At 40.6% G+C, this 26,792-nt stretch overlaps 2 protein-coding genes across 2 annotated transcripts in view; one reads left to right on the top strand and one right to left on the bottom strand.

The window, feature by feature from the left end:
- Window positions 1-225: 225 nt before the first annotated feature.
- On the bottom strand, window positions 226-19,088 carry LOC143280787 (galactose mutarotase-like). Its single transcript, XM_076585467.1, has 8 exons — window positions 18,951-19,088; window positions 16,568-16,701; window positions 14,795-14,949; window positions 12,805-13,014; window positions 11,599-11,680; window positions 9,459-9,609; window positions 7,020-7,191; window positions 226-5,368 (listed from the first exon to the last, which is right to left on the bottom strand). The coding sequence occupies exons 1-8, from the start codon at window positions 19,007-19,009 to the stop codon at window positions 5,291-5,293; spliced, it is 1,041 nt and encodes a 346-aa protein (XP_076441582.1). The 5' UTR covers window positions 19,010-19,088; the 3' UTR covers window positions 226-5,290.
- Window positions 19,084-26,792, top strand: part of LOC143280786 (heterogeneous nuclear ribonucleoprotein L-like) — a 23,858-nt gene continuing 16,149 nt past the window's right edge. Inside the window, exons 1-4 of the mRNA XM_076585466.1 lie at window positions 19,084-19,303; window positions 23,700-23,867; window positions 24,241-24,279; window positions 24,710-24,783. Coding sequence (XP_076441581.1) covers window positions 19,142-19,303; window positions 23,700-23,867; window positions 24,241-24,279; window positions 24,710-24,783 — 443 coding nt within the window. The 5' untranslated portion in view covers window positions 19,084-19,141. The remainder of the gene's footprint in view (window positions 19,304-23,699; window positions 23,868-24,240; window positions 24,280-24,709; window positions 24,784-26,792) is intronic.

Below are 26,792 nucleotides of genomic sequence, written 5' to 3'. Positions count from 1 at the left end.
TTGAACTTGTCGTACATTTCCAGCTACAGGCACAACAGCATTATAATTTTTCAACACCACCAGCATAACACAGACTTAAAAATAACTTCTATTTACAAAGCCACTTCTGCATCTCAATTTCAATCAATATAGATCTAATGATAACCCCCCCCACAAACATACAAAAAACGATACTCAAACAGCAACAACAAAACAATAAACAACCCCCCCCCCCCCTTTCCCCAAACTAACAAATACAGCTATGACATTTTATCTTGGTTTCACGTCTTTGAACAATAAGTTTGTACTTAAAAATGTTCACACACACACACACACACACAAATCATATTGTTCTTGTACATTACCAAAATTATAATGAAACATACGAAAGATGTGTTATTAGACTGGACATATCCTTAAAAATGTGTTTTCATACGACCAGTTTACATTCATGAGGTAGAAGTACAAACTCATGACCTTGTATCAAATGATCTGTCGAACTAGACTCAAATCATACAGATCATCATCGGTCAGTCTTGTTCTTGTTGCTTATAGTCCAGACCATTGGTCAGTCCTGGAAGGAGATGGATACGTAAGAATGAAACGTCATGCATGCAAACCTGAGGGATTTGGAGTTTGAGTGACAATTGAGACATGACAACACAGATTGAAAAAAATAAAATCTACAAGTTACTACTGGATTGGGTTGTTTTTATATTTTCTTATAAAAAATACAAACATCTTGAATATTGCATTTTTTGGATACAAATTCATGTGAATATAATATGTAATACAAATAACCCTGTTTTTTCATATTTTATATATGAAAAAAGAAAAAAAAAACCCAAAAAACTTCAATATACAACAGCCACTAAAAGCATAAAACAAATGTCAGGCAGAAAAGAACTCCAAAAAGAAAAGATTCTTTTCTGTTAACAATGCTCTCTCAAAACAGTTGGAACACAGTCAGTCTCTCCTTTAACATCACTCAGACAAGAACTGAAAGAGACCAAAAACAAAAGTAAACCATACCACCATCATTTGTTTATTTTATCTTGATCTTTTTATTTTCTATCAACTTAGCCAATTCACTCTCACCATCAGCACAATCAAAACCTCATATATCCTGTAATCATCTTCTCCTCTTTGATTCCGAAAAAAGCTGCCATCTCTGTTTTCAGGCACACATGTGTTAGGCTGAATATCAAATTAAATTCGGATAGGACCTGATATTTCACAAGCTGCAGTTCTTTCCTGTGCCTAACATAGCGACGATTAAAAGGAAATTTTCTATCTAAAATTACGTTTAAATAACATACTTACCGTGACCCAACTAGGACATTCCTGTCCTGTGCAAACTACTATCCGCCTATGCGGAGAAAACGAAAGCAACTACGGCCGATAACCTCCCGAAGTAGGTAACCTCCCCTTTGTCCCGCTGGCTAGCGCCCTCTTTTTCCGGCAGCCATTATGACTCCTGTTACTGTGCTCTCCATACAGTTAAGTTTTTTTTCCCGTATTTTCTGTCTGTCGATTCTCTGGTGTTCTTGTTTTTTGTCAAATTTTGTCTTCAACCAGGTCACATAATTATATGGTTCAATTGGGAGATCGGGCTAAAATTAAGGCACGATCGCTATTGATTCGTGGACACTCTGGGCCCTCTATTTCTGGCCCTCTCAACAACGCCAACCCACCGCCTCCTCCACTTCTGATAGGACCTGATATTTCACAAGCTGCACTTCTTTCCTGTGCCTAACAAAGCGACGATTTAAGAAAGCCATACTGTTGTTTGTGATGAAAAGTATACAAAACACACCCATCAAACACCAGGAAGCACTGGTGCACACTAACACTAACAGCAAACTGACAATGTCAAAAACTATTTGCATACTGGGGACAAATTGATACCATCAAACGCTGTACTGTTATTTTAGTTATGTATCTGTATTTGCAAGATCCGATACGTTGTATAATAACACATCAGCAGACATATCAAGCTGAACGAATGTCATGGACAAACAGCTGGTTCTGTGAAAGGGCTGGAACATTCATGTCGAAGTCTGATCAGCTAAAAAGAAACACACCCTAACCTGATAGAATCTCCACTCACGTAAGGTGATGATTACGTGTTAAAACCCCGCGCACACCGCAAACATTTATAATCGGTAACATATGCTTCCTTGCCATGGTGCATCACAATTCTGGAGTCTTGTAGCTTGAAAGCAAACGAGACAAGACAAGACTAGACAAGACAAAAAATCTTTATCAACAAAGACGACAAACAAAAACATGCTTTTTCACATCCAGCCCTCTCAGAAGTTGTGGCAACACATGGTGATCTCATAATTGTAGTCCTGAAATATTCTGTGAATCACTTAGTATCTACCTCATCCCCCACTTCACTGACCACCCCTCACATCCATTTTTTGTGGGTTTTTTTTTTTGTTTTTTGTCTTTTGTGTTTCTAGACCAACATTTTTTTTTTTTTTCTCTTTTCTGTGTGTTTCAAGTTGCTAATTTTCAATCTTTAAATTTTTTATTTTTATAGATTCCTCAAAAAAAAAAAAAAAAAAAAAAAAAAAAAAAAAAAAAAAAAAAAAAAAAAAAAAAAAAAAAAAGAAAAAAAAAGAAAAAGAAAAAAAGAATGAGGAACGCTGTTTCACTGCACACAAAGGCAGTAGCTAGTTATTTCTGAATCTTCCCTCTCTTCATGCTCCGTAAAACTGAACTGATGTAGCATACAAATTAAAATATTCCCGACAATATATAAAGTCATACAGTTTTCACAAATGTTTGCAGAAACAACCAAACAACAAATATACATTATCATTATTATCAACAATATAACAAAATATCTATAATGGTAAAAAATAAAGATCACAAACTAAATATATATAAATCACAAGCTTTTCTTCATAAAAACAGTAAAAAAAAACAACCCAACTGAAAACAATACGATGTTGTCAGCAACTATGCCACAGTAAAAAACAAAAAGCCACTGCAATCAAAAACACGAACAATAATAACAACAGAGATTGATGCTTGAACCCTCAAGAAAGGGAACTCTAGTGTTGACAATTAAAGCCATACATACATATATACAAATATGCAGTTAAACACTGAATCACAGAAATAAAGACAAAACAAAACAAAGAAAATATCAAACTTGTGTTAAGTACAAATGATGACTATTCAAGCACAAAAACGAGTGCCACGGAGTATAAAAATGTCAAGTCATGACAATGAAACACTTCTTTCCTGATATAAAAAATTTAGACACTTGATATCAAGGCATTAAATCCTAACAATGAAACGGCTTATAACTGGATATCAGTTTTAATTTCTATCAACAATAATGCTTCCTAGGAAACCATAAAATCATGACAGTTAATACTTTTGATCAGACATTCGTTCCTAACAATTAAAACTCTTATCATCAACATATTGAATCACAATACGAAAGCAATTTATTGCCAAACATCAATCCAAATGATCAACACTTCATGAAAACCTTATTCAAAACATTCATTCAAAACAATATATCATAATCATCTAACAGTACTTTGCATCATTTGTTTCTCTTTTTACTGACATAAAAACACTGTACCCAGACAGGCAGAAAATAACATATCTTCTGTGTTCATATGTTGATAAACATTAGTATCAAAATTCATATCTAAACTTGCAAAACTGTGATTCTGATGACCTGAACAACCCCCCCAAAAAAAACAACCCTAAAACAACACAAAAAAACACCCATAAAGTGCATGAAAATGTCCAAAGTATCCACATTAGTTAGTTACTCCACAATGAAGGCTGCTTCATTGATGAAGCCTTATGTACATGAAAGTGTGTCTTCACAAGTGACTGAGAACATTGATGTTTCTCTGTGTGTGTGTGTGTGTGTGTGTGTGTGTGTGTGTGTGTGTGTGTTTCAATATGCTACCCAGCGTAGTCAGTCCGGCGAGGAAGACCGGAATGAATGGAAGGCTGTTCAGTTGTCAGTTGTCGAACGGGCTGGGGCCACAAGCCAGCGACACTCACTTCCCAAACCAGCCAAGGCTTTACCGACATTGCCACAGATATGCGTTATCTTTCAAGTATCATCATCATTTTCACCCCCTGTGCGATATGACCCAGCAGTTCGGCAAATCGGGTTTCGCTGGGCTGTCACCAAAGCTACTGGATGGCAAGCGTAGTTGTCTTGCTGTTGCAGTCTCTGATATTCTTATGTACACGAAAGTGTGTCTTCACAAGTGACTGAGAACGTTGATGTTTCTGACTTTTTGCATTCATTATCAGTTGTTTTGTTTGTCAGTTTAACAACTTCTATTTTATGAAGTCCTTTAAGTAATTCCCTGTAATTGTATCTAGATTTTTTTGATTTTTTTTTTTTCAAATTCCTTTAAGTAATTTCCTGTAATTGTATCTAGATTTTTTTGATTTTTTTTTTTTTTTCAAATTTCACCCACCTTTCACCCTCATTTGCCCAGTTTCCCCCAACCCTCCATTCATTCACATCTCCCACCCCTTCTAACCGATAATACTCAAATGTATTCATAAATACGTTAACCAAACGTCTTCAATCACCGATGTGTGTGACGGGACATTAAACAAAATTCCTCCTCCCTGCTTCATTGATGATGCCTCAGTTTGAAAGCTGACCATCAAACTGATATTTCTTTTCATGTGAAAATTGTTTGAAGATAGTTGTCAATATCAGTGAACATTTAACAATCTGTAAGGAACTGTTGATGGTGAAAATAAACAATCTGGACATCTGAACAAGCTAGTTAAGACTGTATGAGTGTTGTTCACAGTCTTGGATCAGCCACAACAGAACTGTTTGAAAATGTATATGATGCCATCATCAGACAAACCAGTCACAAATACATGCAACAGGTCTCTGCCCATTCATTCCTGCCTTAACTTATTTTCTTCTCTAATACTGATCCTTTTTCAATGTGTCATGTCTTGATTTGCATCACTGACTGGAAATATTTCTGTTTATTTATATCTACTCTTACAGATCAAAAGTTTTTTTTCATTTTTTTTTTCAGCATCAGATGAACAGAACTATTTCACAAAAACCTTTCAGTGAAAGATAGATGTTAAAAAGAAAAGTAAAGAAAAGAAAACAAGCAAACAAAACTTACAGACTTAATCATTCTAAAACTGTAGTTGTGTGAGTATATGACAAGCAGCAGCGCACACGCTGGAAACAAAAAGGAAGGGGTTGGATGGAGAGCAAAAGAAAACAGACATAAAATCAGACGTCCAGCAAAAGGGAGTGTAAATTAAATACGGAGTCTCAGGCGATTCCAAACTTGTAGATGGTGGTCTGTCGGTAGGTCTCTCCAGGCTTCAGAATGACGTTGGGGAAATTTGGCTGCAACAGAAACAGTGAATCAACTTTATGACTCATTGGCAAGTTTCTTACCACAGCAATGATTTCTTGGCCCTAAGAATTATTTCAAATGCATATAATATACACTTTTCTGACAAAGTCTGAAGCTGTGTTGAGTCAATTGTTCTGGTGTAGCCAAACTCAAGCTCTGAAATCATGCTTCACTAACACCCCCCCCCCCCCCCCCCAAATATCCCCCCTCCTGAAAACAGAGTATGGCTGCCTACATGGCAGGGCAATTATGGTCATGCACATAAAAGCTCGCTTGTACATACAAGTGAACGTGGGAATTGAAGCACAGAAGAAAAAAAAGAAAGAAAAAAAAGAATACACACTACCCAGGCTTTTTTTTTCTTCTCTTTTTTTTTTTTTTTTTTGCACTTGAATAGCCACGAAGTGTGCCCAAAGTCCCAGGCAAGTAGTCTGGCTTCTAGTTCTACATAAAAAGGGACAGTATTTTGTGTACCACTTATGCCCCTTGCGCGAGTCCTCATCCATCACATGCACAGAAATTGAAATTTGATCCTCCCCCAAAAATTTCAGGATCAGTTGGGTTTTTTTTTTTATTATGTTCATTTACTTTATAATCTTAATTCAGGTGGAGCATTTCACTGTTGTATTTTATTTTTGTTGTTTTATTCCCCCCTATAAACAAAGCCCAAATTGAATAAAAACTTACATAACAAGGTAATTTTTGAAAGACTTCCAATGACTTAAAATAACATGAACTTGGAAGCGATGTTTACAACCAGTAAGTACCCTGCTGTTCACATGACTAAAATAAAGATGTGCCATTTTACACAAACTTGGAAACAATGTTTACAACCAGTAAGTACCCTGCTGTTGACATGTTTCCAGAACCTTCAAATGACTAAAATAAAGATGTGACATTCAACACAAATTTGGAAACAGTGTTTATAACCGGTAAGTACCCTGCTGATGATATGTTTCCAGAACCTTCAAATGACTAAAATAAAGATGTGACATTCAACACAAATTTGGAAACAGTGTTTATAACCGGTAAGTACCCTGCTGTTGACATGTTTCCAGAACCTTCAAATGACTAAAATAAAGATGTGACATTCAACACAAATTTGGAAACAGTGTTTATAACCGGTAAGTACCCTGCTGATGATATGTTTCCAGAGCTTCCCATGCACGTGTGAGTACCTTGTTGCTGTTGACATGTTTCCACAGCTACCAATGCACGTGTAAGTACCCTGCTGTTGACATGTTTTCAGAGCTAACAATGCACCTGTAAGTACCTTGTTGTTCACATGTTTCCACAGCTACCAATCCACATGTAAGTACCCTGCTGTTCACATATTTCCAGAGCTACCAATTCACCTGTAAGTACCCTGCTGTTCACATATTTCCAGAGCTACCAATTCACCTGTAAGTACCTTGTTGTTCACATATTTCCAGAGCTACCAATTCACCTGTAAGTACCTTGTTGTTCACATGTTTCCAGAGCTACCAATTCACCTGTAAGTACCTTGTTGTTCACATGTTTTCAGAGCTACCAATTCACCTGTAAGTACCCTGTTGTTCCCATGTTTCCAGAGCTACGAATGCACCTGTAAGTACGCCGCTGTTCACATGTTTCCAGAGCCACCAATGCTGACTAACTTACCAGGTTAGGACTGTTGGGGTAGTGCTGTGCCTCCAAACAGAGAGCATCGAAAGGCTTGTACTTGGCGCCACCCTTGCCGTCAGACACTTGCAGGTAGAAGCAGGTGTAGAACTGCATGCCCGGCTCTGTGGTGTAGCATTCCATGTAGCGTCCTGATGGAGGGTGATCCACTCTGCAACAGGAACAAATCCAAGCTTTCAGAAAACAACTGATCTCATCATGTACCTTGTCTCTGAAATTCGACGGGCGCAATAGCTGAGTGGTTAAAGCGTTGGACTGTCAATCTGAGGGTCCCGGGTTTGAATCACGGTGACGGCGCCTGGTGGGTAAAGGGTGGAGATTTTTCCGATCTCCCAGGTCAACATATGTGCAGACCTGCTAGTGCCTGAACCCCCTTCGTGTGTATATGCAAGCAGAAGATCAAATACGCACGTTAAAGATCCTGTAATTCATGTCAGCGTTCGGTGGGTTATGGAAACAAGTACACACCCAGCATGCACACCCCCGAAAACGGAGTATGGCTGCCTACATGGCGGGGTAAAAACGGTCATACACGAAAAAGGCCACTCGTGTGCATACGAGTGAACGCAGAAGAAGAAGAAGTCTCTGAAATTCCAGCCAGCAGTCTGCTTCATCTCAAGAGTACGCCCCCGCACCTCTCCCCCCTCCCACCCACCCCCACCCCACCCCCACCAGCTTAATCCTTTCACCGTCATAGGTGACTTTATTTGACTAGACAGTGCACCGCCATATGCGACTTTAGTCAACATCGAGGGATCATGTTGACAGGACCATTTCTCACATTGTAACAAAGCTAGACAGTTGCAGCCAGTTTCCCGCCAATAGAACAATGACTAACCTTTGCCCCCTGACCCAGTTTGAAGTGAACAAGTCCATTGTGTTGCTCTGACATGAACTGAAGCCTGTGGCTGAGAGTATCACATCTAAAATATTTGTATTTTGTATTTCTTTTTATCACAACAGATTTCTCTGTGTGAAATTCGGGCTGCTCTCCCCAGGGAGAGCGCGTCGCTATACTACAGCGCCACCCATATTTTTTTTTGTATTTTTTCCTGCGTGCAGTTTTATTTATTTTTCCTATCGAAGTGGATTTTTCTACAGAATTTTGCCAGGAACATTCCTTTTGTTGCCGTGGGTGCTTTTACGTGCGCTAAGCGCATGCTGCACACGGGACCTCGGTTCATCGTCTCATCCGAATGACTAGCGTCCAGACCACCACTGGAGGTCTAGTGGAGGGGGAGAAAATATCGGCGGCTGAGCCGTGATTCGAACCAGCGCGCTCAGATTCTCTCTCGCTTCCTCGGCGGACGCGTTACCTCTAGGCCATCGCTCCACTTGGCCCTGGGGAGTGTTTTTCACACAGAAACCTGGTGGTGGTGGTGAAAGAGCTAAACCCAGGAGTCTTCAAGTGAAAAGCTACTGGGCAAAGAAATGACTGGCTCTTTGGTACTAAAGACCACAGGGATCGCGTTAACGCATGTTTTTCGCGTATTTGACGCATTTTGATTTTCGCTGACGCATTTTCACAGCGCTCACGCGTAACACTTACGCAAAACAACTTTTACTCCAAGCCGTATCAATGCAACTTTAGGACTGACTTGGCAGCTAGGTTTGCGATACTGAATCAGACGGTACAAGACAAAGTGTCTGTGCATGTGGAGCACTGCGAGATGCCCACGTGACTCTTAACAGCTACAGCCAATTAACAGAGTACGCACGCACACAACACTGCTTAGCTGATGAGTTTTGGAACAGAGTGGTGTCATTACAGGGCGTGACCCTGTAGCGGGAAAGTTAAGCCTTGTTTGACTGCTGAACGTTACTCGGCTAGCCTAGGCCCTAGCGTTTTTTTGTTCTCCACTGTATCTCAGTCACGGAATCGACTCAATATGATTGTCAGGGCTTGCGGTGAATTTCAGTGCCGACGTGAGCGGCGAAAATAGGTGAGTAAACCTTTGATTTAGTGTCATAGGTCTGACGCAATTCTGACTCTAACTTACGCGGTTTTTTGCCGACTTTGCGTAAGCTGCACGCGTTTTGAAAAAGTCTAGCGCGATCCCTGAGACCAGCGAAACATTTTGAGATCACACAACAATGGAAACAGAAGGATTAACAGCACGATTCAGGTCTCACACCACACGCACACAGGCATACACATACATACACACACTGACACACGCAGCAAACACACTCATTCAACATCAACTCATCTGCTTGTGCCTGAACCCCCTTCATGTGTATACATAAGCAGAAGATCCAATACACATTTTAAAAATCCTATTATGGAAACAAGAACATACCCATCATGCACACCTCACAAAGTATGGTTGCCTACATGGCGTTATTATTTTACCCCGCTGATGTAGGCAGCCATACTCCTGCTTTCAGGGGTGAGAAGGATCAAAACAATGCCCTGACCTGGCAGCCAGCGTGGCCTGTCCATCATCGCTGGGAGACAGACACAGGTTGTGGTCAAATCCCTTGCCACCTGTCACCTTGTGCAGTCGCTCCCCTAGCTTCACAGGCGTCCGCAGGTCGAATTCTGTGCCCTCCACGCTGCGGATTTCTCCTGAAACATGTGCATGGGAAGGGTATAAACAGATCCACACATGCCTCTTCTTCTGTTGTGTAGCCACAATCAACACATTGATTATTTTGCCACATTTTGGGGGGGGGTTCCGCAGACCAGACAAAAAAAAAAAAAAAAAAAAAAATTTTTTTTTACTCCAATCACATTCGCACTCTCCCTCCTGCCCTCTGACTGGATCAGAGGGGGTGAGAAGTGACAGGCAGGCATCCTATTGAAGGCCCCTGGCACCCCCCACGGAAGCGCCCTCCCTCCAGCACTCCCCCTACCCACTACTCACCTAAACATTCACTCTCACATTCATACCTGACAATTGCTGTAATTCATCCTGTGGTTTTGCCTACTCTTGGAGTTTGGCAGCAGCGAGACTGTCAAGAGTGGCGACCTTGAGGTGAGAGGTGACTCTGCTTTTGAAGCTGCTGGGGGAGTCTGCCTCAACAGTGTTTGCTGGGAGTTCATTCCACTCACGAATGGCATGTGGGAAGAAAGAAAAGAGCCGATACTGCAGGCTCATGCTTATAAATAAATGCACACAGGCACATCACATACCTGTGCTACAACCATACCCAGTTTGGTGTTGATACACACAGCGATTCCTGAGAAAACGACACCATCAAAAGCTGATCATGGACACCCACATGAATGTAATCGGGGGAGATTACACAGACTTACCCAACAGACACACTTGATCGTCATTGCTTTCGTTTGTTTTCAGTCTCTCTGTCCATGCCTTCTTCAGCAATCAGTGAGTGAGTGCAATAACATGAGTCTGCATGAACCGTGCATGTTTTTGCCTTGTGGTCTTCGCACACACCCTGGCTCTGAGCAATCAGTGAGTGAGTGCAATATCATGAGTCTGCATGAACCGTGCATGTTTTTGCCTTGTGGTCTTCGCACACACCCTGGCTCTGAGCAATCAGTGAGTGAGTGCAATATCATGAGTCTGCATGAACCGTGCATGTTTTTGCCTTGTGGTCTTCGCACACACCCTGACTCTGAGCAATCAGTGAGTACAATATCATGATTCTGCATGAACCGTGCATGTTTTTGCCTTGTGGTCTTCCCACACACCCTGACTCTGAGCAATCAGTGAGTGAGTGCAATATCATGAGTCTGCATGAACCGTGCATGTTTTTGCCTGGTGGTCTTCGCACACACCCTGACTCTGAGCAATCAGTGAGTGAGTGCAATATCATGATTCTGCATGAACTGTGTGTGTGGCTCTCTGGAACTAGCGTAGCCAGTGGATATGCTGTTCACTGAATATAATCACTGTGCTGAGTCAAAATAATAACATCCGCACCAAAGGACAGACAGGGAGAAAGGAATGGACATGGAGTGGAAAGACGAATGGGGGAAAGATGATGGATGGAAGGAGGGTGGCGGAGGAAAGGGGAAGGCAGAGAGAGAGAGGGAGGGCGGGAGGGAGAGAGAGAGAGAGAGAGGAAGGCAGAGAGAGAGAGAGAGAGAGAGAGAGAGGGAGAAAGAGAAAGATAGAGAGAGAGAGAGGAAGGCAGAGAGAGAGAGGGAGAGAGAGAGAGGGAGGGAGAGAGAGGCAGACAGATAGAGAGAGGAAGGCACAGAGAGAGAGAGATAGAGAGAGAGGGAGATAGAGAAGGGGAGAGAGAGAGAGGGAGAGAGAGAGGGAGATAGAGATAGAGAGGGAGAGAGAGAGAGACAGGGGAGATAGAGAGAGAGAGGGAGGGAGGGAGAGACAGAGATAGACAGAGAGAGAGAGAGAGAGAGAGATAGACACACAGAGAGAAAGAGAGAGATAGAGACAGAGAGAGATAGAGAGATAGGGAGGGAGAGAGAGAGGGAGGGAGGGAGGGAGAGAGAGAGAGAGGGAGGGAGGGAGAGAGACGGAGAGAGAGAGAGGGGGAGAGAGAGAGAGAGAGAGAGAAAACCAGAAAGCGGGGGGAATGGGGAAGTGCACAATTGAAATTCAGACACTCAATCATCCGCACACACCTGTTGGAACATTGTGTTCATCCAAAGGAGTGAACGTGTCCGACTTGATCATCACAACGTGATCATCCAGAGTGCCAGCATTCTGCAACAGATGACGATCACGTGGAAAAAAACCTTCCTTTTCCTTACATGACAAAACCTGTGGTGTTGCAGTTCTACACACACACATGCATATATATATATAGCTTGCATGCACAGCAGCACACACACACAATACAAGCAAGCATGCACACAAAGACACGCACTCAACATATTCTGAAGACAAAGCAAAACAAGACTGAGAAAGAAACAACAGGATGTTAGGGAGGGAGAGGGAGAAGAGAGAGACTGAGACAGTGAGAAGAGGAAAAATGAGATAGCATGACTGAGAAGCAGGAGAGACAGAGATAGAGAGACAGAGAGAGGGAGAGGGAGAATAGAGAGACTGAGACAGTGAGAAGGGGAAAATGAGATAGCATGACTGAGAGAGGCAGGAGGGAGGGAGGGAGAGGGGGGGGGGGGGGGCAGGAGAGACAGAGAGACAGTGAGAAGGGGAAACATGAGATAGCATGACTGAGAGAGGCAGGAGGGAGGGAGAGGGAGGGAGAGAGAGAGAGAGAGGGAGAAGCCTTCAGATCAGCATTCAGTTCTACTCTGCTCAAGTGTACACCCTCATCATGCCGAAAACGCGACGTTATGCCTATGATGCAGCCTTCAAATTGAAAGCGATCGACCTAGCAGACGACAGTGGAAGCGACGAACCAGCAGCGACCTCCACCTTCATGTTCATGAAGTGAAAGCGAGGCTGAAGTCAGGAAGCTGTGCTGGTTCTCTTGAACCCAGACACTGAAGACGAAGATTTCAGTGGATTCAGTGAGCAGGATGACGTTGAATAAATGTGACTATCCCTAAATTATGGATCTTATTTTCATTGTGTTTATTTATGATTTTTTTGTGGCACTAGCAGTATTTTCGCTTGCTTTTCTTTGTGTTGTTCCCGCTTGTGTTTATTTCATAACCTACAGTATTGACAGCTTTTCTGTAGTATCAGTATGTGTTCTGGTACCGGAAATAAGTGCGGCTTATAAGTCAAAGCGGCTTATGTATGTATAAAGTTCAATTTTTTTCCAAAATTTAGCGGGTGTGGCTTATATACCAGTGCGCTCAATAGACCGAACTTTACGGTACATTTGTTATAGTAAAGAAAAGGTGAGCACACCCACGTACATGCCCTGCCAGGTTGATGAAGGGATGGCTGGTCACGTTGAGGGGCGTGGCCTGGGTGGTAGTGGCCTGGTAGTCCAGCCTCAGCTCGTTGTCCTCCGTCACCTGCACCGTCACCTTCACCGTCAGCTCTCCCGGGTAGTTCTCCTCCCCGTCGGGGCTGACGTACGTCAGGATCAGTTTGTCCCCGTCCACCACGCCGCTCCACATTTTCTGGTTCAAAAGACAGATAAACGTTGTGTTCGGGAGTTCATTCCTGTGTTTGACGGATGCAACAGCCCAGTGGTTAAAGCGCTGGACTCTCAATCTGATGGTTCTGGGTTCGAATCTCGGTAATGGCACCTGGGGGGGTAAAGGGTGGAGATTATTCCTATTTCCCACGTCAACATATGTGCAGACCTGCTTGTGCCTGAACCCCCCTTTGTGTCTATATGCAAGCAGAAGATCAAATACACACATTAAAGATCCTGTAATGCATGTCAGCGTCCGGTGGGTTCTGGAAACAAGAACATACCCAGCATTTATACCCCTGAAAATGGAGTATGGCTGCCTACATGGCGGGTCAAAAATGGATATACACGTAAAAGGCCACTCATGAACATACGAGTGAACATGGGAGTTGCAGCCCACAAACGATGAGGAAGAAGAAGAAGAAGTATTCAGGAGTTCATTCCTATGAAAGTTCACAAGATGGATATATGTTATATTCAGAGTTCACTCCTGTGTCAGTTTCTGTTCACAGGGCTGTTATAGTGGATTGCGATCGTGCCTTAATTTTAGCCCGATCTCCCAATCGAGCTACATAACTGTGCGACCTGTTTGAAGACATAATTGGACACAAAACAGAAACGCCAAAGAATCGATAGACAGATAGAAAATGCGAAAAACTTAGCCGTATGAAGTGCACAGGAACAGGTGTCGAGATGGCTGCCGGAAAAAAGAGGGCGCTAGTCAGGGGGACAAATGGGACGTTATCTACTTCCGGGAGGTTATCGGCCGTAGTACTCTCATTTTCTACGCATAGGCGGACAGTAGTTTGCACAGGACAGGAATGTCAGACCCCTGCCAGAGTCTGCACTAGTTGGGTCACGGTTAAGTATGTGTAATTAAAATAGTGGTTTATGTATTACTCAACATATGTTCAAAAGACAGATAAACGTTGGTTCAGGAGCTGATTCGTACGCCAGTTCAAAAGGCAGACAAATGTTATATTCAGGACCTGATCCCTGTGTCAGTTCAAAAGACAGATAAACATGATATTCAGCTGATTCCTGTGTCAGTTTCTGTTCACAGGGCTATTACAGTAGTTTGTGTGTTACTAAACACATGTTCAAAAGACAGATAAACATTATATTCAGATGATTCCTGTGTCTATTGAAAGACAGATTAACATTATATTCAGTTCATTCCCATGTCAGACAAAATCAAAGGTACCTGCATCCAGTTACTTACCTTCTTCGACTTACCTCCCTTCTGTTTACTAAGAATGAAACACCTTCTTTGATGGCAGACTATAGAGGAATCAAAAGAACCTGACATGGATGTATATACAGAATGCACAGTCTCTGCAGATCTTCTTCAATTCTTCAAATTGGAAGGTCAGCCATCATTACTGACTATTAATGACCTGTGTGCGTAGAGGCGTCAAAAAAAACAACAACCCCCCCCCCCCCCCCCCCCCCACAAAACAAAAAAACCCCAAACTATTATATAAACCTAATCAGAACCTAAGTAGACCTATCTTCCTACCGGAGGGGGTGACAGTGAGAAAGAACATGTATACATATTCCCTCCCACCGTCACTCGCAGTGTCCCTCCGGAGGATCAAAAAAAAAAAAAAAAAAAAAAAGGGGACTAAACTGTGATCTTGTTCAGCTCCCTCTTGAAAGCTACCAAGGAGGGAGCCTCTGCTGCTGTTGCAGGGGCAGGGAGTTCCAGGCGGGGATGGTTGATGGGAAAAAAAACTGTATTTATCTTATCTTACTGATCTTACCTTATCAAAGCCGCACTTCCCTCCGTGGTGTGAGTTGGGCCCATTGTTGATGAACAGTTTGTATGTTTTATCATTCAGGGTGAACTGGCCCCCAGCGATGCGGCCTGCCACTCGCCCCATGAGAGCACCAAAGTATGGGCTCCGTGATTCGTATCCTATCACAGTGAAGAGATGCAAATCATCATAATGGATATTAAAATAGCAGATTAAAAATAATAATCAACAAGTACCAGCATATCCTGATGAATGGGAAGAGAAGCAAACGATTACAATGGATGTAATAATGGCAGATTTAACATAAAAATAAATAAACACCAACATATCCCAATCACAGAGAAGAGAAGCAACTGATTATAATGGATATTACAACAGCAGATTAAAGATAATAATAAATAAGTACCAGCACATCATCCCAATCAAAGGGAAGAGAGGCGATTTACAACAATGGATGTAACAGTAGCAGACTGAAAAGAAAATATGAACTAGCATTATGATTATCTCCCCTATCCTGAATTCCCTTGCAAATCCAGTATTACTGGCAAATGGGTGCTAAAATAACATGCAAATTATTGTGTATTTTATTTTGTTACACCATGTCATTATTAATGCTATGCTCCAACTAACCCCCCAGTTCCCAGTTCAGGCTCAACTAGTCAGATACAGAGCCATATTGTAAATCTAAGTTGTGATATGTGCATTTGTCCATTTCTATTGCATTGTACCAGACTGATGATTACATTTGGCCTTTTATATCATTTTATTTTCCCCCATTTGTATCATCCCCCCTTCTGTTTCTTCTTTTAAAATTATCCTCGCTCTTCCTCTGTGGCCGTCATCCTGTTATTGTCATGTTTCCTTGTTTCTCTATGACTCAAAAGAGTTAATGGGAATAAACAAACCCAAACTCAAATATCATATGTACGCACATATCAGCAAATGTAAAATAGACATAATTATAAGAATGCAACTGATACTGTGATGGATGAAGAAAACAAACATCACAAAGGCCATTTTGTTTTTTTAAAAATTATTTCCCCTCTACTTAATTCTTCCCACTGAAATGTTGAGAAACCTAGAAACTTGCACACTGCATCAACTCAGAAACTGTTTCACTGTTCGAACAAGAGAAGCAGCTAAAAAGGTCAACAATGCTCTAAAATATTACATCAACAGTTGAAAAATAGTGATAAAATCTATCTGTAAATGTGAAAAAGATGATGAGTGAGTTTTGATAGTTTCAGGATTTGCTGATGGCGTTTTTGATTGTGTACCATTTACGATTGTGTGCTATGACTTGTGTGTGTGCGTGCGTGCTTGTGTGTACTGTCTGTGTGGGGGAGAGGGGGGGGGGGAGGAGGGTAGGGGGGGCTGAGGGATGGGGGGTGGGATGAATAGTTTTCAATGTTTGGTATCTTGTGTTCAATTTTTTCCTTTTGATATTTACATGTGTTCTATTTGTAAATGCCTAGGACTTATTTTCAAGATAAGGCGTAAATGCTCACAATATTCAATAATAATAGTAATAATAATCATTTTGAACAAGAAGTTCTTTATCAATTGTTACACATCATCTTTATCCTCTTCATGTGAAAGCAAACAATTCCCCCCCATACACCCCCTCCCCCCAAAAAAACCAAACCTGCATACAAAAACACAACCATAAACAATTTCCCCCCTCGCTCTATCTACCAGTGGTGTACCACACTTAATAACAAGTTATTGAGTGAATCAAACTGACAAAGCGATGAATGATAAGTGTGCAAGAGCAGTTACCAGCCATATCATCGAAGCCAAGCTCAACGTCTTCCACTTTGCCATTGCGATCAGGGACATTGATTTCTGTGATGATGCCCCCGTAGTCTAAGATACGAACTTCCAGACCTTTTGTGCTGTTGCACAATGTGTACCTGTAAAAACATAATGAAAGGAAAATTATAGGACAGAAAATATGGTAAGATTCTTCTTATTATTATCATATGAATTCGATAAATAAATAAATGAATATATATATATATATATATATATATATATATATATATGCATACAGTTATATATGTATGTATACACTTATCCAAATAGCAAGTCCATCTTCCCCATCAACCCAAGATTTCTCGCAATCCTATGATTTCTCTTGCACTCCCTATTTCTCTCATAGTGAGTGAGAGAAATTGTGGGATTGTGATAAAGTGTGGTCATTCCCCTCCCACATTTTCTCTCATCTGTGAGATAGCATGGGAAGTCTCCTTTATTTTTTATCAAAAACATTTCCTTTGTCATCGGGGGAGGTTTCTTGTCTTTTACCAACACAAATCTTAAGACTTAGAGAAAATTGAGAGAGAGAATAAGAAAAGAGAAAGAGGGGGACGATGACAACGACAATCATGATAATGATGGTGATGTTAGACAAGACGGTGATGGCACAGTATTGGTAAAAAAAAAAAAAAAAAAAAAAAAAAGGCGTGGATGTATATGTGTGTGTGTGTGTGTGTGTGAGCGAGTGTGTGTGTGTGTGTGTATGTGAATAAGAGAGAGAGAGAGAGAGAGAGAGTGTGTGTGTGTGTGTGATGGGAGGTTAAGTTCTTTTGTTACCATGGACACAACAACGCAGAGTATATATTACAATTTTAACAACCAATTTACAAAGGTCTCCCCCCACATGCTGACGGCCAGGACATAGCAAGGACCCCCCATGGACCACCTGCCAGGACTTCTCCCACATGTCAACGGCCAGGACATAGCAAGGGCCACCCATGGACCACCAACCTGGACTACACCCTCACAGGTCATCAGAAGCAAAGCCTTGAAAAGGACTTCCCCCACGTGTCAACGGCCAGGACATAGCAAGGACCCCCCATGGACCACATGCCAGGACTTCCCCCACATGTCAACGGCCAGGACATAGCAAGAACCCCCCATGGACCACCAGCCAGGACTTCCCCCACATGTCAATGGCCAGGACATAGCAAGGACCCCCCATGGACCACATGCCAGGACTTCCCCCACATGTCAATGGCAAGGACATAGCAAGGATCCCCCATGGACCACCAGCCAGGACTTCCCCCACATGTCAATGGCCAGGACATAGCAAGGACCCCCCATGGACCACATGCCAGGACTTCCCCCACATGTCAACGGCCAGGACATAGCAAGGACCCCCCATGGACCACCAACCAGGACTACCCCCACATGTCAACGGCCAGGACATAGCAAGGATCCCCCATGGACCACCAGCCAGGACTTCCCCCACATGTCAATGGCCAGGACATAGCAAGGACCCCCCATGGACCACCAACCTGGACTACACCCTCACAGGACATCAGAAGCAAAGCCTTGACCACACCACTCTTCTCGGAGAAAGACCATAGCCACAAACAACTTGACCTCAAGGGCAGAGCACCAGCAGGTCCTTAACCTCACCACTACCACCAATTAACAACTTTTTCCATCTCATAAAATTTTTAATGAAACAGCACAAGGGCAGAAATGCCAATACTGCCAATTTTGTAACTGCAAGTACTAAATGAGTAAATCATTCAAGAATCAACAGACAAGTCCTTAAAATTCTCAACCATTTTTACGAGTTTTGATTAATAAACACACTGGCTTTCTCAGTATATGGGCATGACTATATGCTACCATGCTAAGAATGTACTGTGCAAAGCTTCACAGCTTGTTTTGTCACTATTCTTATTACTGGTACAACTACCGAGAATACTAAGCCAGATACCTGACAGTACTTGACTACTTTAGTCAAACCAACAATTAACCAGCTAACAATGCGGTATTTGTAATCGTTGCTTTTATTCATCCTTCAGCTTTCTGAAACAAAAGAGAATATTTCATGCAGTGGGCTTCCCTGCTTGGTAAGTTCAAAATAATGACAGGCGGTATCGGTGAAAGAAAGCATTTTTGGAAGCCACAAAAAACTGGCTGCTGTTTTAACTTGCTGTACACATTGATTTTTTTCCCCCCATTCTTAGCATCCGCATCGGCCTCTCAGAATATGTATTTCAAGGGCCACATCTTGAAAAAACACCCACTCGATCCGGCTCTACGTCATCAACACAACAGTCCACACGTGTCGCGCATTGATTTTGTGATTTGGCACAGGTGACGCCTTTAGGTTTGCTCGCTTATAAAGAATAATTCGTCTCACCGTGTTACATCTTTCTCGTCTTTCGTCTGACCGAACAGCTCTGAACGAATTTTAGGCATTTTCACTGGTCTGCGGAGCCTGTAGCGCAGATATCCTGAATTCCGACCCAATCTGTGAGGTCACACGGCTAAAAGGGTAAAGTGTCCACTCAACTTGACCTCAGAGCAGACTCGTTGTGGTTTTCCCGAGCGATGCCGAGTTTTCCCGAAGAGGAGATGAGCCAGGAACTGAAGCTCCCACGATCCGAAGCCGACGGGAAGCAAAACGGAGACGAAGAAATGTCATCTGGATACGAAGGACACATGTCGAAGAGACAAAAAACTGACGACGGCATGCATGAGATGGGCGGACGGGTAATTGCTTATTATTTATTGATTGCATGTTGAATATGTCTATCATTGATATCCTTTTCATTGTGGTTCGTCGTCCACCTTTCGCTGTCTGCTTTGGTGAAGTCCTTTGTGACTCTTACCCGCGTGGTCCATTGGAAGCGTTGCTGTCATTGTTCTGATTACATGTTATTTTTTGCAAAATACATAGTGTTTCAGCTCAGTTTTGAATCAGCATGATTTGAAATGAATTTATTTTTGATAGCTTGAAATGCAGATCATCATTTGACTTGAAATGCTTGCGCGGTTTTGCTTACTGATCATTCGTGCCATGTTTAATTAAGCAAGATGGCGTCTAAGCCGGTGGATGAGGAGGTAGTCTCGGCCTGACAAGTGACATTGTTTTAGTGCTTTGTAGGACTGCTACTGGTAGACTTCCACCGTTCTAGTCTAGTTGACCTGACGCCAAACAGATCTGGTTCATCTTTCGTCCAAATCGGGAGGCAAATTTGGAAGGACTTAACTTTATTGACTCATTTGTCAATTTTCTGTGAACAAAATGAGTCTTTGTTTTGTTTTTAGTGTCTCTTCTCATTGACGTTCTTATTATTGCCGGATGTACACAGTTAATCCAGTTATTAACCAAGCACAGTTGAATTACAGACTTGGGCAAGACAGTTACACGTTACTGTTAAACTAAAGATGCTGACTTTCACAGTATCAGAACTGTTAGTGTTAAAAGCATTCATTTACTTTTTACTTCTTTTTTTTTTTTTTTTAACCCTTTCATCGCCAGAGGTGCAGAGCTAGCTCGCTGTATTTAAACCAGCTGAGCAGCAGTACACTTCTGTCAAAACCAGCTGTGCAGGAGAGGGAAAACTGTGTCACCACCAACCCACTTTAACCTGCCATAACTTCGCTTCTACTCATTCAGTCATCTTCATTCATAGCTCATTTTAAAGGGCCAAAAATGCAAATTATGACAAGCATGTTTATTTTTTTTATGAACACATTGACTGAATTTGAAATAAGTTGATGCAATTGCAAATGAAAAAGTATGTACTTTTGAGTAGTTTTTACATATTCTTAGTTTATATATATATATATATATATATATATATATATATATATATATATATAATATATATATATATATATATATATACACATACATACATACACACACATACATATATTATTATTATATATATATATATATAACATAAAATACACCATTTCAAGTGGAAAATGGATGGAGACCAGGAAACCCAGAAATACAACTGGAAACATAAACATAACACAATGACAGTGTAATAGAATGTGCACTCACTTTTGTACAGAGATGAGAATAAACACACACACACACACACACACACACACACACACACACACACACACACACACATACACACACAGTATCACCAGCAATTCCATTAGGGAAAACACCACCACACACACTGTAGCAAAACTGGAATGTTTCATTGTTCATTTCACAAAATTAATGTCTTTGATAAAGCAAAAAAACCCCACAAAAACGCAAAAACACCACATGCTATTTGGCAACTCCAGCACCACACACACTGTTGCTAAACTTGAAGGTTTTATGGCTCCTTTCACAAATGTCTTGGTACATTATTAAGTGTCTTTGTGTTACTTGTCAGTCATTCTCGATGGGTTTCACGAATTCTTCTCCACTGTCACTGTCAGCAATTGGCACTACAGCTGGCGAATTATTGTCTAAAATCATCTACATTGCCTCTGTGGTGTGTAACACCATTTTGTTTGTTTCCTGAAGTGCGGGCCATGCTTCAGCTGGAGAAATCTGCTATGCGTCAACTTGCAAGTCAAACGTAGAGTAGACATTCTGGAAACATGTGGTGAACTTGTGTGGTTTCACAAAAAGGGGAATGAGTGAGGTTGGTAACTCTAGTTTACAAGTCGCCAATTGGCGCCTGAGGCGTTCATTGTATAAGTCGCCGATAGGCGCCTGAAGTGTTGAAAGGTTTTATAACACGCTATCTTGATTGTTATGTTCTTGCTTAGTCTCAGTGAAATAGGGATAACAGATATTCTTATCGAAAGTGAAAGTCAGAGTGTTCCGTTATTATTTTGTTTTTTTAATAAGACTGAGAAAATTTGTATGAACATGTCTATGTGAAATCATCACTGTTTGCAGTCAGATGGCTTCAGAGCAAGTACACTCAGACTAAGTAAACATGGTCTTGTTTGATAAATAGGTGTTGACATTACCTTGCCAGGATTTCTTAACCAGCTAATATCATATACAGCAGGATTGATTGATTAATTGATATGGATACTTATATAGCGTGTATCCTTGGTCGGAGACCAAGCTCTGAGCGCTTTACAAACACGGGATCATTTACATAACATTCTGCCTACCTGGGTAGAGCCGACCGACGGCTGCCACTGGGTGCTCATCATTCATTTCATGTGTCATTCAATTTGATTTCAGGCATGCACACAACACACTCAGACAGATATGTAACATTTTATGTGTATGACCGTTTTATTTACCACGCCATATAGGCAGCCATACTCTGTTTTCGGGGGTGTGCATGCTGGATATGTTCTTGTTTCCATAACCCACTGAACGCTGACGTGGATTACAGGATCTTTAATGTGTGTATTTGATTTTCTGCGTGTGTATACACACGAAGGGGGTTCAGGCACTAGAAGGTCAGCATATATGTTGACAAGGGAGATGGTAAAAATCTCCACCCTTTACCCTCCAGGCGCTGTCTCTGAGATTCAAACTGGGGACCCTTAGATAGAATTAGATTGAAAGTCCAACGCTTTAACCATTTGGCTGTTGCGCCTGTTGATGATACAGAAATTTTGATTGCCAGAGCAGTTGGACAGGTGGTAGTACATAATCAAGTTTTAAACTGCACAGGTGAAGGTCAGATGTGAGAATTTATGACAGTTTTTGGAAGAAATGCCAGAAACAATAGATTTGGAAATCAGTATTCTGCCATAAGGTGCAGTAATGATGCGTTGTCTTTGAACAGATGGACCAGCTGATAGTAAAAAAGAAATTGTTCAAGTACTCCAATATTATTATTACAACTGTTTGTTTTTAACAAGTTTGAAGCTAAAGTCAAGTGTCAATGTAAGTCATATACAAATTCAGTTTCTTGATTGTAAGAGCTTTTTTTTTTTTTTAAAGTGAAAAGTGTGTGTGTGTGTGTGATGTTTGAGTCTCTGAGTTTGTTTCTGTGTATCACTATGTGTAGTGGTATAAATAATATGTTGGTATCGGAGCACAAGAGACAGATATTTTTGTTCTTGCATAGTTGCAGTCCAAGTAGTAGTGAAAAGGCATGAATTTTTTTTTTACGTTTTGAATCTCTCCCTTCCCTCTCCCTCTTCTAATTCCTCGTTTGGATGTTTGTAATTAGATGCCTGAAATATGTCAGTTTATATTAGTTGAGTGCTATTGTTTTTAGCTGTTCTGCTGTTGATAATGTTATTAAGTTTGGTGAAAACTTGGGTATTTATAATTCAAATTTTATTTTTAAGTTAAAGTGTGTATGTCCCCTTTGGTCATAATGCACAGACATACTAAGTAAGAGTGTTAATAGATTTTCTATTTAGACTGTGTAGACTGTACATACTTCAAATCCGTTGTGATGGACACAAAATGTCATGCTTATTTAATAAGCTAATGTATAGAAAATAAAATTTACCTGCCGTTACCATATGTGTATGAGATGTATTGTTGAGAAAATTGGTGCTGGGGTTGGGAAAGGTCGGGAAAAGTTTGGGAATTTTGTTTCTTCAAGTCTGTGGGAACCCTGATATTTGTCATTGACTGGGGTTAGATATTTGAAAAAAAAAAAAAAAAAAAAAAAAAATCTTTGTAAACGCTGTCTTCTTTCAAAACAAACTTGAAAACCCATCTATTGAAACAGGCCATTGGGTGTGATGAAGCATAGCTAATTGTCTGGAATAGAATTCTTCCTTCTCTTACCACACTTTGCTCTCTACCGAAGTCATCATGTAATGTGTGTGTGAGTGTGTGTCTGTGGGTGGATGTTTGTGTGTGTGGTGTGTGTGTGTGTGTGTGATACAGACACATATGTATTTTTTTTATGTGCAGAGGTATGTTAATATGCACTGTTACATATATGTTATTTCGTATACGGAGCTTAGAGCCCATTAAATGGGGAGTTTGCATCATACAAATAGTATCTATTAATTTTATTATTATTATTATTATTATTATTAGAGGTATTAAAAATTACTGCTTAAATTAGAGAAGTAAATTGTACTGTTATTGTCTTAAACTAGTTAACTAAAAGTAAAAGATAGAATGTTTCTTATGCTTTGGTGGTTGTGAACTGTATTGTATTTATTGAATATTTTATTGATATATGTTACTTTTCTTTGTTGTTGCAAGGAACAGTATGAAGATCCTCACAAGCCAAATCCATCACCAGTGCTGCATGTGAGGAGTGTGAGTGATCAGGCCATAGAAGCTGATTTGGTCGAGGCTGTCCAGCATTTTGGTGTTGTCAAGGATGTCATCATGATGTCCCGCAAGAAACAGGCCCTGATTGAGTTTGAGGTGAGGACTTTTTCTGTCCTGTGTATATCTTCCTTTCTCTATATCATAATATGACTAAAGCATATATTTATAATTATATTCAACAAAAAAAGGTGCTGAATAAGTTATACAAGAAGGCAGTGTTGTCTTGAGTTCACAAAAGAGTGTAGTATGTGTCTGAGTTATAAAATATGTGTGTGCATACATGTACTGATCCTCACTTTTGCTTAGTTAAAAGGACATCTTTAATTTTAAGTTTAAGCTTTCCATCATTTTGATTTATTTTCAAACAGGAGTTATTTGGAAATAAATTACATTCACTTTTCAGAGATCAGTTTTTAGTAGTAAAAACCCCACAACTACTAATGAAATATTTAATATTTATATTTTCCAGGATCTCTGTGGTGCCAAGAACTGCGTGCAGTATAGTCAGGTTTGTTATCAGTTTTGGTGTTTCTCTCTCTCTCTCTCTCTCTCTCTCTGTGTGTGTGTGTGTGTGTGAAGTAATTCTGTTTTCTACTTACAGAGCAGGGCTAAAGAGAAAAAAATCCCATCTGTTCCTGCACATTTTGTTTGTTTGATGCTGCTGTTAGCGGTGTTAGTAATTGAAATTACTTGGGATCCATCTCTTACGCAGAAAAGTAACGAACTTAATAAGTTATTTTTTAATTCTGTGTCAGATAAGAATGGTTTGTTTCACTGAGTGTTTGTGATTTTTTTCCACAGATATTTTTTTTCTCAGAACAAGTTAGGATTATTTATAAAATTAGATAGAAAAAATTGTTAAATATAAAATTCTAATTTGGTTGAGGCTAAGATTTGATTGATGTATGTGTTTTCTGTATCTTTTTCCCCCTGAATAGACAAACAGCATCTATGTTGCTGGTTCGCCCGCCTACTTCAATTTCTCAACGAGTCAGAAGATCCAGAGACCTGGGTAAGTATCATGCTGGTTACACGGAACTCTTTTTGAAACTGATTATTAATCTGGGATTGATATTTCCCTTATGTTAAAGTGGTGATTTGTATAACTTGGACCATAGGGTAAACAGAGGTGCCAATTGCTCCGATTTGATCGGAGCAACTCTGATGTCAGTTTCTTTATCGAGATACTCCAATTTCTGATCTGTGTGTGTAAAGAAAGAAAAAAAGAAAATGCTTCAGTTAATACAAAACAGCATGGCTGGCTAGCCAAGATAACTAACAGGAATACTGAGTAAAATGTATGCTTTATGATGATTGGATGAGTACAGGTTTTCCTTGAACTATGATTCGTCCATATTTCCTACAATTCAAGCTCCCAGACAACGGCACTAAGGCTGGTTAAAACAACAAAAAAATGCTGTTGCCGACCATGAAACCTCACACACACACACACACACACAGAGCAAACGACAGTGCCTTTTTTCGTGTGAAATTATGTCAGTTGATGACATGGTGATACACTTCATGCCTGCGGTTAGTATACATTCTTTTGAACAGGGATCAAAAGATGAAATACCAAAGATTAAGATTCATCTGCTTTATGCTTACAGCTTCTGCCTCGAATTAGGATGTCATTATCAATATTGACGGTGTCTTCACCAAGTTGAACTGGAAACACAAACACTTTCGTATGCGTGCACACACACTTCTTCTCTCTCTCACATACACGCACACACAAACACACATTCACACTCAGTTGCATTGGAAAGAATACACATGCATGCAAACACATACTCGTACACATGCGCACGCACACACATTCACATTCAACTGAATTGAATCCCCCCCCCAACCCCCCCACCCCCACACTGACACAGTTGCATTGAAAACAAATCATGCATGCAAATAAACACTCGCTTTCTTTGTCTCTCCTTGTCTTTATTTCTTACATACACACCCTCTCTCTCCATACAGAGTTGATTTGAAAACACACACACACACTCACAAACACTCACGCACATGCACGCACATTATATTGAAAGCAGTACATATCCATGCCCACTCATGCACACACTCATACTTTTCTTCCCTCCATCCCCTCTTATCACACAAAGGGTTGAATTAAAAAAACAACTATACACACTGACACACATTGACAAACACACACACACACACACACACACACACACACACACTGCATTGAAAATAATATACATGCATGTACTGATGCAGACATAAACACTTACTTTCTCTCTGTGTTTATCAGTATAACATAATCAGTTCAGTGATTCACTAATCAGCTATTTTATACTTTTCAAGATTAAATGTTCTTTTTTTTTTTTTTTATATCAGGCGAGCCCTATAAATGTCTTGTAAACCATAATTTTGCTTCAGATTTCAGGGGTCAAACACCGCTGTACCCGTCATTTAGGCATACTTTTGGCTGCTTTTCTTTTCTTTTCTTTTTTTTTTTTTTAAGTTTTCATTTTAAGGGGGCTTTGCTCTTACCCCCACCAGGGACATCTAATGCAGTCCCCAAGATCCCTTGCCTGTAAATTTCACAATTTTATAATATCATCTGCGCACACACAGACACAGAGACCGAGAGATAGAGAGCGCAATGTCATGAATGAAATAGATAATAGTTTCTATCAGTGTAAAAGTTATGTACTGAATAAAATAGATAATAGTTACTATCAGTGTCAGCTATTTTGTGTTTGTGAGTTTGTCGTGTGTAGGTGCTGCTCACTTTTTTTGTCTTTGGAGGTTGGCATCTCTTGGTAAAGAGTTTCAAGCTGTTGTTTAGAAAGCAGTGGGACGGTTATTGAATATTCCTTTATCCAAGTGAGCTTTGTGTATTTCACAAAGCTCTGTCTGGGTTGTTTTCTTTCATAGATAGTTTTTTTTTTTAATATATCTTTTTAATGAAGAAGAAGAGAAAAGGTGACATCTGTTGAGATTCTAAACTGTACAGGAGTGTAATAAACACTGCTGATGATGTTTATTGGAATATTAAAATAT

This window comes from Babylonia areolata, chromosome 4, assembly GCF_041734735.1.
Source record: "Babylonia areolata isolate BAREFJ2019XMU chromosome 4, ASM4173473v1, whole genome shotgun sequence".
In the NCBI taxonomy this organism is placed as follows: Eukaryota; Metazoa; Mollusca; class Gastropoda; order Neogastropoda; family Buccinidae; genus Babylonia; species Babylonia areolata.
The sequence above is the reverse complement of the archived record's forward strand: the minus strand, read 5'-3'. Positions and strand labels throughout refer to the sequence as shown.